The 14598-nt window shown below is 44.6% G+C and overlaps 1 protein-coding gene across 2 annotated transcripts in view; it reads left to right on the top strand.

Moving 5' to 3' along the window:
* Window positions 1–582: 582 nt before the first annotated feature.
* Window positions 583–14598, top strand: part of LOC134356319 (meckelin-like) — a 173835-nt gene continuing 159819 nt past the window's right edge. For both annotated transcript variants that reach the window (XM_063067196.1, XM_063067195.1), the window contains exon 1: window positions 583–843. In XM_063067196.1, coding sequence (XP_062923266.1) covers window positions 666–843 — 178 coding nt within the window. In that variant the 5' untranslated portion in view covers window positions 583–665. The remainder of the gene's footprint in view (window positions 844–14598) is intronic.

The following is a 14598-nucleotide window of genomic DNA, read 5'->3' as shown; positions in this document are numbered from 1 at the left end:
CGTCAGGACTCGTTTAACAGAACAAAACAGAAAGCGATTTCCATCTATCATCTCCCAGCACTCCCCCTCCCCGATCTACCTGGCTTCACCCGAAATATTGACTATCCATTCACTTACATAGGCGCAGCCTGAGCTGCCGAGATCCTCCAGCATTTTGTGTGTGTGTCGCTCCATTGTCCCGCATTTTGCCTTTGCTTGCGTCTCCAAATTCAGCGCAAGGTCAGCAAAGATTTGAGCAACACACATTATTGGGGGAATTCAGAAAATCAGGACATCATCTATGAAGGGAAATAAAGAGTTTCCGTCCTGATGAGGGGTCTCCGTTTATTTCTCTTCATAGCAAGTCAGGCAGCAATCTGAGTTCCTTCAGCATTTGGTGCGCGTTGCTCAGGATTTCTTGCATCTGCAGGATCTCTTTTTTCCCGCCTCAAAGTTTTATTGTTTTATGGAGTAAATATGAGACTGGAGCCCAAAAATGTGTCGAGCAAGAAGTCACGTAAAGGGGTTTAGCCTCGGAAAGACGCAGACGCGTCCCCGAGGAAGCGGTTGGGCTGGGGATTAGCAGGAGATGTAATCTGACACCGCGGCTGGAAACCATAGCCACGCTCTGTACACAGAACGGGGAGCGGAGGAGTGCGCTTTCTCCTCGCTTCCTCCATTGCAGAATGCTGGCCGTGGCCGTGCCCGTGCTGTATGTGGTGCTGGCCGAGATGTGTCCGGGTCTGAACGCGGACAATTCCCTGCCCTTTGTCCAGCCCCAGTCCTGCGCCAGCTCCCACTTCTACGACGTCTCAGCCTTGCGGTGTTCGCCGTGCGGAGCGTCTCTCCGGCGAAGCGCTGATGGTAAGACGCCGGCCTGGTTTCTGCTTTTCCTCTGATGCGGCTGCCCATCTCCTGCTCTGAAGCAATTCATACGGCTTTGAACGGCCAGTATTTCACAGAGCAACCCGGTTACTAGTCCACCTGATTGCACTGATTTAGTTTGCAATCCATTTTGTCTAAGAGGCCTAACCGACGTGAAGTGTTGAAACATGATTAAACGATTTGTAAAGATGCTTGGAGAACAATATAACTTTATTTAGGCCATCTTTAGAGTATTTCATGCTGTTTGTGCTCTCCGCATTACAGGCAGGAGGCGGAGATTTTGAAGAATCCTAAGGCCCCCCACCACCCGGGGGTCTTTTCCAATTCACACAAAATGCTGGAGGAACTCAGCAGGCCAGGCAGCATCTCAGGACTGAAGAAGGGTCTCGGCCCATAATGTCGACTGTTTACTCTCTTCCATAGATGCTGCCTGGCCTGCTGAGTTCCTCCAGCATTTTGAGTGTGTTGTTTTGGATTTCCAGCATCTGCAGTTTTCCTTGGCCTTATTCTCTTTACTACCAACAGAGGGGAGGTGCAGGAGTCCGAGGACGCACACCCAACGTTTTGGGAACAGCTTCTTCCCCTCCGCAATCAGATTTCTGAGCGGTCCATGAACGCATGGTGTGAACACGACCTCACTATTTTTGCTCTTTTTTTGCACTACATATTTCTACCAACACCCAGACACACACACAGATTGTAATTTGTAGTATAGTTTATGTATTACACTGTACTGCTACTGCAGAACAACAAATTTCACGACATATGTCGATGGTAATAAATCTGATTTTGAGTTGCAGAAGAGGTTCACCAGGATTGTTAACTGGATTAGAGAGTGCTGCCTACAATGTGCAACCTGATAGATTTAGTTTGTTTGGCTAGAGTGATGATCTGACAGAAAAAAAAATTCCAGGAGGCATGGATAGAATACACAGAGCTTTTTCCCCTGGGGTGGAAATATTAAATTCTAGAGGCATAGCTTTAGGGTGAGAGGCTGGGAGTTTATTAGAGATTTATGGCAAACAAGAAAATCTGCAGATGCTGCAAAGCAACACACACACACACACACAAAATGCTGGAGGAACTCAGCAGGCCAGGCAGCATCTATGGAAAACAGTAAACTGTACAAGTTTTGGGCAGAAGGCAGGACTGGAGGGGGAAAAAAAAGCTGAGGAGTAGATTTAAAAGCTGGGTGGAGGGGAGAGAGAAACACAACGTGACAGGTGAAACCTGAACGGGGAAGGATGAAGTAAGGACCTGGGAATTTGATCGGTGAAAGAGATACAGGGCTGGAGAAGGGAGAGTCTGATAGAAGAGGATTGAAGGCCATGGAAGGAGGAAAAGTGGGGAGGAGCACCAGAGGGAGGTGATGGGTGGGCAGGGAGATAAACTGAGAGAGGGAAAAGGGGATGGGGAATGGTGAAGGAAATTGCCCTGCTAAGTTCCTACAGCATTTTGTGTGTGTTGGAGATTTGTGAGGCAGGTTCTTTATTACTCAAAGTGGTAGGCACCTTGAACGTGTCGCAGGGGGGGTGTTGGTACAAGTTGAGTACCCCTTATCCAAAATGCTTGAGGCCCGAAATGTTTCAGCTTTTGGATTTTGGAATATCAAAATCAGAATCAGGTTTAATATCACTGGCATATGTCGTGAAATGTGTTAACTTTAACTTTGCAGCAGCAGTGCAATGCAATACGATTAATATAGAAAAAAATGAATTGCAGTAAAAAAATATATATAATAGTTAAGTTAAAATAAATAATGCCAGAACAGAAATAAATTTTAAAGAAGTGGTGAGGTACTGTTCATGGTATCAAAGCTCATTTAGAAATCAGATGGCAAAAGGGAAGAAGCTGTTCCTGAATTTGTGAGTGTGTGCCTTCAGGCTTCTGTACCTCCTTCCTGATGGTAACAATGTAAAGAGGGCATGTCCTGAGTGATGGGGGTCCGTAATAATGTACACCGCCTTTTTGTGGCTCCACTCCTTGAAGATGTCTTGGACACTACGGAGGATGGGGCTGACTAATTTTACAACTGTCTGCAACCTACTTCCATCCTTTGCAGTAGCCCCCCCCCCCAATCCCAGACAGTGGTGCAGCCAGTCAGAATGCTCTCCACAGTACATCTGTAGAGGTTTATGAGTGTTTTAGGTGACAAACCAAAACTCCTCAAACTCTGAATGAAACATAGCCGCTGTCTTGCCTTCTTTACAGCTGCATCAGTATGTTGTGACCAGGTTGGGTCCTCAGAGATCTTGACACCCAGGAACTTGAAACTCCTCACTTCTGATCCCTCTGTGAGGATTGGTTTGTATTCTCTTATCTTACCCTTTCTGAAGTGCACAATCAGTTCTTTGCTATATTTCACTCCTGTATGCCATCTTGTACTACCTGAGATTCTGCCAACAATTGTTGTATCATCAGCAAATTTATAGATGGCATTTTAGTTATGCCTAGCCACACAGTCATGGGTATAGAGAGAGTAGAGCAGTGGGATAAGCACATATTCCTGTGGTGCGCCAGTGTTGATTGTCAGTGAGATGGAGTTGCTATTACCAGTCTGCATAGATTGTGGTTGTCTGGTTGGGAAGTCTGGGATCCAGTTGCAGAGGAAGGTACAGAGGCCCAGGTTCTGTAGATTTTTGATCAGGACTGTGGGAATGATGATGCTGAGCTATAGTTAATAGACAGCATTCTGACATAGGTATTTGTATTGTCCAAGTGATCCAAGGTCACTTTGAGAGCCATTGAGATCGTGTCTGCCATAAACCTGTTGTGACAGTAGGCAAATTGCAGAGAGTCCATGTCCTTCCTGAGACATGAGTTGTTCCTAGCCATGACCAACTTCTCAAAACATTTTGTCACTGTAGACAGGAGTGCTACTGAATGGCAGTCATTAAGGCTGCTTTTCTTGGGCACTGGTATAATTGTTGCCCTTTTGAAGCAGGTGGGAACTTCCGACTGTAGCAATGAGAGATTGAAAATGCCTTTGAATACCCCCCAGTTGGCACAAGTTTTCAGAGCCTTACCAGGTACTCCATCAGGGCCTGCCACCTTTTGAGGGTTCACCCTCCTGAAAGACAGCCTGATGATATTTAAAAAGATGGCTTGGGATTGCCATCATTTCTGACTCCGAGTTTATATACTTCCGGGAAGCAGTCCTTGTCTTACATTTGTTCATCACACGTTTGTACTGATGCAGCCATTCAGCATGTTAGATTTTCATTAACAGCGATCTTGGAAAGCTCATCAATGAATTTCGCTGCTGCCTTGTGATCAGCAGACACTTTATCACCATAAATCTTTAAAAAGTTAATGCCGTGCCTTTTCTTTAGTTTCTACAACCAGCCTGCTGAATAATTATCTTCAACTTTCAGTTCAACATGATAGATCTTTGGTTGCTTCATGGCCGGCATACTATTAATCGGTATATGTTCAAGTCCACTCTTTCAATATACAATCAGTATCTTCATTTTTCACTTTATGCAGTTGTAGCCCCCCTGGGGTGCCTCAGGCTCGCTCAACTCGCTGTCTAGGGAAAGCAGCCCTCGGCCCCGCCAAACTGGGTAATAAAGTTTGTGTGGATACTGTGTGATTGTACCCCACCCCGCCAAATAACAGACAAAACAACATATACGATTAATTGATTACAATTTATAGATATTACTGGAACTATATAATTAATATAGATAAAATAGAAAAGGAAAATAAAAGGCTCCAAACTTACCAAAGTTCAATCTCTTCATGCACAAACAGCTGGAGCTCTAGTAACGATCCTTTCTTCACCATTCGATCCCCTCTGACCACCTCGACCCGCCACCTGGGACCAACCACGGTGGTCGACCAGACGCTCCACATGAGTCTTGTCTTCGTCTCCTCTCCTCGCCGAAGACCCTGGACCTCGGACTCCGGCTCGGGTCTGCCCCGTCGGCCCGCTCACAGCATCCTGTCCGCTCTCTCTGTCAACATCGCGCCTTCTCCCCAGAGACCAGTGCATCACAATAGCTTACAGACACACAAGAAAGCATAACATCTATCCCAATTGGTTCGTTTGTTCTCTTATCAATAATATAACCCAAACAAGCTGCTAACGAGAGAACTTTCTCAGCATTTAACATAACAAAGAAGCCATTTTAATTAGTCTACGCAGTAAAAGAAGAAACCCCTTACACAGTGTTTTTCTATTTTTCATTAAATTCTGTTCATTACATATGTGAGGTCACTTCTCAGAACTGCCTGTGGTGCCTTGTGCATCGTCAGGGAAACTTCCCAGCGGATTGTGGAATTTTCCATTTGTGACGTCATGTCAGTGCTCAAAAAAAAAGTTGAATTTTGGGGGTTTTGGAAATTTGGATAGGGGGTACTCAGCCTGTAGTAGACAAGATAGCAATGTTTAAGAGACACTTAGACAAAGATGTGAACCAGTAAGGGGTGGAGGGGTATAGACCATGGGCAGACAGATTGGAGTAATTTGGATTGGCATCATGCTTTGCTCAGAGGGTCTGTTCTTGTGCTGTATTGTTCTGTGTGTATGAATGAAGGTACCTGCTTGGTGGGGAGTCCAAAACAGAAGGGCATGTCAGTAAAGTTAGTGCCAGGGTTATGGCAATGACAAGTGTTAAATTGTTTAAGGAATGTGGGAATCTGAAGCATTTTCTCCTCCCCCCCCCACCAAAATAAAGCTAATCAAAAGGAACTGTACTCGCTGCAGTTTGGAAGAATGAGGGTGGATCTCCTTGAATCCTATTGAATATTGAAAGGCCTGTACAGAGTGGACATGGAGAGGATATTTCCAATGCAGGTTGTGTACCCCTTATCCGAAATGCTTGGGGCCAGAAATGTTTTGGATTGTGGATTTTTTAGGATTTTGGAATATAAAATGAGATAGCTTGTGATCGCCATCATTTCCGACTCTGAATTTATGTGCTACCAGTAAGCAGTCGATGTCTTACACTTGTTCATCACACATATGTACTTAACAGTAAAAATTATGCCATACCATTAGTATAATGAAAATCTAATGTGTGCGGGGTAACAAAAGCAGCACAGCAGTATCGGGAGAAGACCAGAATGATCTGTTGAACAACAATAAACAATGGCAGGCTATCAGTCTCAACCTCTGATGCTGTGTTTGATTAAAAGGTTACAGCACATTGTGTATGTGTTTTACCTTTTTGTAGGTTTTATATAAGGTATAAAAATAATCATCATTATAGACTTGTTCCGGTGGGCACGTGGCCAAGTGGTTAAGGCATTGGACTAGCGACCTGAAGGAGAATGAAGACTTTCCAGGCGCAGATCCATGGTCTCGCAAGACTAACTGATGCCTGAAAAGTCTTGTTCTGGTGTAGGATTTTCATCAGCGATGCTGTAGAAGTTTAATGCTATTATACTAGGTATAGAAACAATCAGCATCGTAGACTTGTTCTGGGGCTAGATTTTCATGAACAACAGATGCTTTAAAAATTTAATGTTGTGCCTTTTCCTAAATTTATGTAACCAGCCAGCTGAATATTCACAATTGCCTTCAATTTTTAGTTCGCCGTGATAGATTTTTGCTTGTTTCATGATCAGCATAATGTTAAGTGGCATATGTTCACTCCAAAGCTGATGATACACGATCGAGATCTTCATCTTTCACTTTATGCAGTGTTTTTTTATTTTTGTTAACTTTCTGTTCATTACATATGTGAGGCAACTTCTCAGAACTGTCTGTGGTGCCTGCGCATCGCCTGGGAACCTTTCCAGCATCTTGTTGAATTCTCCATTTGCGACATAATGTCAGCGCTCCAAAAAAATTCAAATTTCGGTGCTTCTCGGAATTTGGAATTTCCAATAAGGGGTACTCAATCTGTATTAGGAGAGTCTAGGACCAGAGGGCATAGCCTCAGAGAACAAGGACATCCCTCTGGAACAGAGGTGAGGAGGAATTTCTTTAGCCAGAGGGCAGTGAATCTGTGGAATTTATTGCCAAAGATGTCTGTGGAGATCAAGTCATTGGGTATATTTAAAGAGGAGGTTGGTTGGTTCTTGACTGATAATGGAGTCAAAGGCTGTGGGGGGAAGGCAAGCAAATGGGGTTGAGAGGGAATATAAATCAGCTACAGTTGAATAATGGAACAGACTCAAAGGGCTGACAGACGTAATTCTGCTCTTTTCTTATGGTCTAAAAGAACTGTAGATTTTGGAAATACGAAGTAAGGATAAGATATGCTGGAAATACCCAGTATGTCAGGCAATACCTGTGGAAAAGGAAAAAGTTATTGTTTCAGGTCTGAAATGGAAGTATCTCAGACATGAAACTTAACTCTGTTTCTCTCTGCATAGATGCTGCCTGACATGCTGAGTGATTCCAGTATTTTTCCTCAAATGCAAGGTTAATTAAAAATTTAACCCTGAGATATAGATTAAAAAAATTTTTGAACTGGTTAGTAAGAGATTGGAAGCCAAGCTGTGCAATGGGATCTCAAAAAGCCTCTTGAGACACAGTGATATGAATATGACACCAAGCCCCTACACTGGTTAAAATGGGTTAACATTCCTGATGTGAAGATGTTTAAGTTTTTCTTTCAAACACGAAGAAATCTGCAGATGCTGGAAATTCAAGCAACATACATCAAAGTTGCTGGTGAACGCAGAAGGCCAGGCAGCATCTCTAGGAAGAGGTACAGTCAATGTTTTGGGCTGAGACCGTCGTCAGGACTAACTGAAAGAAGAGCTGGTAAGAAGAGCTTACTAGCTCTTCTTTCAGTTAGTCCTGATGAAGGGTCTCGGCCCGAAACATCAACTGTACCTCTTCCTAGAGATGCTACCTGGCCTGCTAAGTTATTCTTTTGTATTTTTAGGTTTGAAGTTACAAATAAACCTTGTAGGTGTTTATGGCATCTTTATTTGTTCCTCCTACTGGTAAAAAGTTTGAAGTTGCGCAAGGTGTCCATGTTCTTGAGAAGCCAAAATGTGAATGTATGTGCTATGCGGAGCACATTGACCAAACCGCTGGTCTTTTAATATCTTTCAGTGAGTCTAGTTAAATAGACTGGGGACATTTTGGCAACAGCAAAGGTGCTTATAAAAATGTAGTTTGATGCTGTTGTCGTCCATGCAAGATTGGCACTTCTAGTTTGAGAAGCATCACTTCTAGTATGATCCAAGTAGCACTGTTTAATATACCTCCCTCAAACTTTCTCTTAGTTCATCTTGTTCAAAATTCCAGGAGTTGTGATCCTTCCAGAAATTAGTCAGTGCTCAACCCACAGATTCTGCCTCATTTGCAAATTTTCCTGTTTTTATTTTTGATTTCCAGCTTCTGCAGGTTTTGATTTTCAAAATTTGACCCTTGTTTAATTATGTGATTTTTTAGAAATTCTGAAACAGACAAATGTTTTGAATTCTGGCATATAAACTGCTTCTTTAATGTCTCATTGAAACAGTCCACTAACCCTCCAGGCTTCATGGCAGCCACCGTCACTCCAGTGCCCAAGACAGCGATGGTAATTGACCCAAACAATTACTGCACAGTATCACTGACTTCGGCAAATATGCTTTAAGCAGTTGGTGATGGATTGTTGGTAACTCCACCTTCCAGTTATGTTGGACTCTTTCTAGTTCGCCAACCACACAAACCGGTCCGCTGATAATGCCATAGCCTCAGCCCTCCACTCCATCCTGTCCCACCTAGAAAAACGATGCCTCATGTGCCAGGATGTTGTTCATCAACTTCAGCTCAGCATTTAACATGACCGCCCCTCAGAGGCTGGTGGGTAAACTGGCCTCGTTGGGACTCAGCACTCCTCTCCGTAACTGGATTTTGGACTTCTTGATGGAAAGACCCCAGTCAGTCAGAGTTGGCATCAACATCTCAAGCTCTTATCACGCTGGTGTCCCCCAGGGCTGTGTGGTCAGTGCACTGCTGACTCACAATTGTGCTGTCAGATTCAGCTCAAACCACATCGTCCAGTTAGCTGATGATACTACAGTGGTCGGCCTCATCAGCAACAATGATGAGTGGGCATACAGAGAGCAGGTAGAGAAGTTTTTCAAATGGCAAGAGAACAGCAACTTGAGTCTCAACGTGGACAAGACAAAAGAGGTGATCTTGGACTTCAGGAAGGCACAAGTTGACAACTCTCCATTGCACATGATTGGTTTTATTGAGTGTGGGAAGAGCACGAAGTTCCTTGGTGTGCGCTTAATGGACAATCGAACCTGGACCCACAACACCTCCTCACTAGTGGAGAAGACACAGCACAATCTACACTTCCTGAGCAGTTTGAGGTGTTTAAGGCTTCCTACGCCCATTCTAGAACTTCCTGCCAGCGCATTCTCAAGGGTGTCCTGTCTGGCTGCGTCATCGTGTGGTACGGGAGCTGCAAGGCATCGGAATGCTGGACCCTACAGAGGACGGTAAAAACCACTGATAGGATCACTGGGGTCTTTTCTGTGACATTTACCAGGAGCGTTGCAGATGAAGGGTCCAATGCATAGCTGAGGATCTCTGTCACCCATCCCACAACCCCTTTAACCTAGTATCATCAGAGGTACAGGAGCATCTGGACTAGGACTGTCAGAAAGGGAAACAGCTTTTTCCCCTGAGCTCTGAGACTAAAGAATACCCTGCTACCACCAAGATCTTGTCACTAGGGCAGCGAGCTGTTCACAGGTAGTCCTAATGATGTGTCTCAGCCTGGAACATTGACTGTTTATTCATTTCTATAGATGCTGCCTGACCTGCTGAGTTCCACCAGCATTTTGTGTTTGTTGCTCTGGATTTGCAGCATCTGCAGAATCTCTCTGTTTGCGGTTGTGTGTGATACTGTGGAATGTTTACCTGTGCTATGCAGTGCATGCCTTTTGATTTGTATTTTGTTAACTTATTTATGGTAACATTTAGTTCTTTGTGCTATCTGTGATATATGTTTTGTGGGTGCACTGTAACTGGGAGGCATGTTGTTTCATCTGGTTGTATATCCTGTACTGTGCAAAGTCTGGAGCATATATATATATATAGCTAAGCTACCTAAGAATTTTGCTCAGTGCTATATTTGTCGATGTGGAGCAGAGAGTGAGTTTGCAGATCTGACGGGAGTAGAGGATGTTAAGAATGGCAAGGGTGGAGCATTGTGAGATGGGTGTGGAACAGGTGACAGAGAAGGAGTGCCAGGGCCAGGGTAGGCGCGGGTGGGGTGGTGCGAGTGCAGACACACCCAGCCCTGAGATACCAGACAAGATCATTTGATTCCAAACAATTGGTTTATTGATCATTACAGAATATCTGTCTGCTGCTTCCCACTTCCTCCCCTCTCCCTTCTCCCTTTCCCAACCACGATTCCCCTCTCCCTGCCCCCCTTCCCACTCCCTCAATCCACAGTAGAGACCCATATCATAGTCAGGTTTATCATCACTCACATATGTCATGAATTTTTTTTTGTGGCAGCAGTACAGTGCAATATATGAAATTATTACGGCACTGTGCAAAGTCTTAGGCTCCCTAGCTATATATATGTGCCTAAAAATTTTGCATAGTACTGTATCTACAGTCAGGTGACAATATAATTGAACTTGAACAGCAGAATTCAATTACTGCGTACACAGAATGATATAGCACAGGAAGAGGCCATTCGGCCCACAGGGTTGTGCCAAACCAGCTAAAAAGCAAATCAAAAACACCCAAACACTAATCCCTCCCACCTACACAATGTCCATATCCCTCCACCTTACTTACGTCCATGTGCCTATCCAGACGCCTCCTAAAAGCCTCTAATGTATTTGTCTGTACCACCATACCAGGCAGCGCACTCAGGCATCCACTGTGGACTCTGAGAAAAATACTTACCCTCACAACCCCTTTGACTTACCCCTTCTCACCTTCAATGCATGCCCTCAGGTATGAGAGACCCTAACTACGGGAAACAGGTACTTTCTGTTCACTCTACCTGTGCCTCTCATAATCTTGTAAACCTCTATCCAATCTCCCCTCAGCCTCTGGCACTGCAAAGAATACAGCCCAAGTTTATCCAGCCTCTTGTGATAGCACATGGCCTCGAAACCGGGCACCATCCTGGCACTAAGTTGGATGTCAGACTCAGATAAATGTGCACTTGAAGTGAAAGGTTACACTCGGAAGCTTTCTAACCTGACAGAATATAAACGATGAAACTTTATTTTTCTGTGATAAATAATGTAGAAGTTAGGCATGAGTATTTTCATTTGGTGTAATAGAATGCAGTGTACTAGCTGACTGATTATATTTGGAGATGCTGAAAACATGACGAGATAGAAAAGGCATATCAGGGGCCACCGGGAGTGGAAATATGACTCTGAAACCATATTGAATGGAGAGGAGAGCCAAATGGCCTGCCCCTACTCTGGATTTTGTATCCAAATAAACCACAGCCATAAATATCCTGTTATTAGTTCATGCTGTTTGTGCTGCTGTCAATGTCTAATCCTCTACAGTATAAACTTTAAAGTTACCAGTCTCATTCTTTATCTGGATTATTTGCTTTCTTTTTGAAAGTATTACATCAACGTTACTGACTGACATCTTAAGTACATTTAATTTTTTCCCATGTAGAAAGTGATTGGCATTTGAATCTTACATATTATCTTTATGCAGCATTCCACTGAGCTAGAAATTTATGATCATTTAATCTGCTCCATTTCTGTGCAGTTTTTAACTTGGACTTCTTTACCTTTGCAAAGTATCTGATTTCTTTGAACCAACACCAATACCTCACTGGTACCAAGAGTAAGGCTTTTAGCAGCTCGACATTGTTTCTGTGAGGAAGCCAATGTATTTTACATTGTGGATGGAATGGGTTCCTCAGGGAAACAAGTGCTTTGCTGAAAAGGCCTACATGGTCCTTCTGACAGCTCCCTCATGTCCCTCTAGTTACTGAATAGCAGGCACAGTAATGGAGTGTCATGTATATCATCTGCTTAATTTCTTACTTCATCACCCCTGCTGAGCACAGGCCACCGACAGTAGCTCGCTGGAGTCCTCAGACCCAAGCTAGTCTTTTGAGTTGCCTTTAGGTGCAGCACATCTTTGAGGATCCTTGCTCTCCCAGGAATGAGGACTTGGAGCATCTGTTGGCGTTTCTGTAGCGCTGTCTTTTTATGTGTTGGAGTTGCTATCCCTGTGCCCAACCCTCTTTTTCACAGCTGATCTTGGGACCATCCATGGTGGAGTTGTATGCCTCCTGCCTTGGAGCAAAATTGTTGTGGGTGAGGAGGGGAGGAGTGGAATTGGTCTATTATTGTCACATGTACCAAGTTAAAGTGAAAAGCTTGTCTTGCATATTGTTCATACAAATCAAATTGTTATACAGTACATTGAGGTGGAACAAGGTAAAACAATAACAATGCAGAATAAAGTGTAACAGCTACAGAGAAAGTGCAGTGCAGGTAGACCACAAGGTGTAAGATCATAATGAAGTAGATTGTGAGATCAAGCATCTATTTTATCCTACCAGGATATCAATATTCAATATCAACAGATAGAAACCGTCCATTAACCTGGTGATACGTGCTTTGAGGCTTTTGTATCTTCTGCCTGATGGGAGAAGGGAGAATGTCTGGGGTCAGAAGGGTCTTTGATAATGGTGGCTGCTTTACTGAAGCAGTGAGAAGTGTAGACAGAGTCTATGGAGCGGAGGTTGGTTTCTATAATGTGCTCATCTGTGGGAATGGGTTGTGGAGAGCGGGAAAATGTGGGGATGATGTGAAGGGGATGGTTATGGAGTGAGAGATTGATAAAGGGGGGTTACGGAGTGAGGGATTGATAAAGGGGGGTTATGGAGTGACAGATTGATAAAGGGGGGTTATGGAGTGAGAGATTGATGAAGGGGATGTTACAGAGTGAGAGATTGATGAAGGGGGGTTATGCAGTGAGAGATTGATGAATGGGGGTTACGGAGTGAGGGATTGATGAAGGGGGTTAGAGTTACGGAGTGAGGGATTGATGAAGGGGGTTAGGGTTACGGAGTGAGGGATGAAGGGGGTTAGGATTATGGAGTGAGGGATTGATGAAGGGGGTTAGGGTTACAGAGTGAGGGATTGATGAAGGGGGTTAGGGTTACGGAGTGAGGGATTGATGAAGGGGGTTAGGGTTACAAAGTGAGGGATTGATGAAGGGGGTTAGAGTTACGGAGTGAGGGATTGATGAAGGGGGTTAGAGTTACGGAGTGAGGGATTGATGAAGGGGGTTAGGATTATGGTGTGAGGGATTGATGAAGGAGGTTAGGGTTACGGAGTGAGGGATTGATGAAGGGGGTTAGGGTTACGGAGTGAGGGATTGATGAAGGGGGTTAGGGTTACGGAGTGAGGGATGAAGGGGGTTAGGATTATGGAGTGAGGGATTGATGAAGGGGGTTAGGGTTACGGAGTGAGGGATTGATGAAGGGGGTTAGGGTTACGAAGTGAGGGATTGATGAAGGGGGTTAGGGTTACGGAGTGAGGGATGAAGGGGGTTAGGATTATGGAGTGAGGGATTGATGAAGGGGGTTAGGGTTACGGAGTGAGGGATTGATGAAGGGGGTTAGGATTATGGTGTGAGGGATTGATGAAGGAGGTTAGGGTTACGAAGTGAGGGATTGATGAACGGGGTTAGGGTTACGAAGTGAGGGATTGATGAAGGGGGTTAGGGTTACGAAGTGAGGGATTGATGAAGGGGGTTAGGGTTACGGAGTGAGGGATGAAGGGGGTTAGGATTATGGAGTGAGGGATTGATGAAGGGGGTTAGGGTTACGGAGTGAGGGATTGATGAAGGGGGTTAGGATTATGGTGTGAGGGATTGATGAAGGAGGTTAGGGTTACGAAGTGAGGGATTGATGAACGGGGTTAGGGTTACGAAGTGAGGGATTGATGAAGGGGGTTAGGGTTATGGAGTGAGGGATGAAGGGGGTTAGGATTACGGAGTGAAGGATTGATGAATGAGGGGGTTACTGAGTGAGGGATTGATGAAGGGGGTTAGGGTTATGGAGTGAGAGATTGATGAAGGGGGTTAGGTTTAGAGAGTGAGGGCTTGATGAACGGGGTTAGGGGTACGGAATGAGGGGTTGATGAAGGAGGTTAGGGTTACGGAGTGAGGGATCGGTGAAGGGGGTTAGGGTTACAGAGGAGTGAGGTATTGATGATGGAAGCAGCATGCTTGTTTCCTGATGAGTTTATTCTTTTATCATTAGTAGTAGTGTGATCACTGGAGACGATATGATGTTCTGTTGACAGGTTTTTCCCCTAATGGAGAATGTATGTGCGTGAGTTTGTTTAATGGTGGGGGGAGGCTGATTCACGGGCAGCCACCACAGAGTCCTTGACACATTAGCTATGCAGTGCAGGACGACTGGGGACCCTCACTGCTACAGCCTTCCTCCACCTTCGCTGCCGTTGTGATGTGTCATCATCTTCCGCCAGCTCCAGCGTTGATGTCTTGGTTGGATCAATTTTTGTCTAGATCCTCCCCCTTGACTTTACCGCCGTGGGTGACCCTACTAGGAGCTAAGCTCTGGATGGCATTGCTCTTGAGATCTCCAGAACTCACAAGCCTCTCCACCACAACAAGGTGACGATCCTCAGAGAAAAAGCTGATGATGAAAATATTTGTGGGACCAGATCTCTGACCGGTCTTAACCATGGTTAACAGCCAGATACCATATCAGGGTAACTTGGATGGTGAGTGAAGGGTGTTGGCATAAGTTTAAAAAAACATGGCAGTGGAAGATTTTGAATGTTTGTTTT

Source organism: Mobula hypostoma, chromosome 14 (genome assembly GCF_963921235.1).
Source record: "Mobula hypostoma chromosome 14, sMobHyp1.1, whole genome shotgun sequence".
Taxonomy (NCBI): domain Eukaryota; kingdom Metazoa; phylum Chordata; class Chondrichthyes; order Myliobatiformes; family Myliobatidae; genus Mobula; species Mobula hypostoma.
Note: the sequence above shows the minus strand (reverse complement) of the source record. Positions and strands in the feature narration are given on the sequence as shown.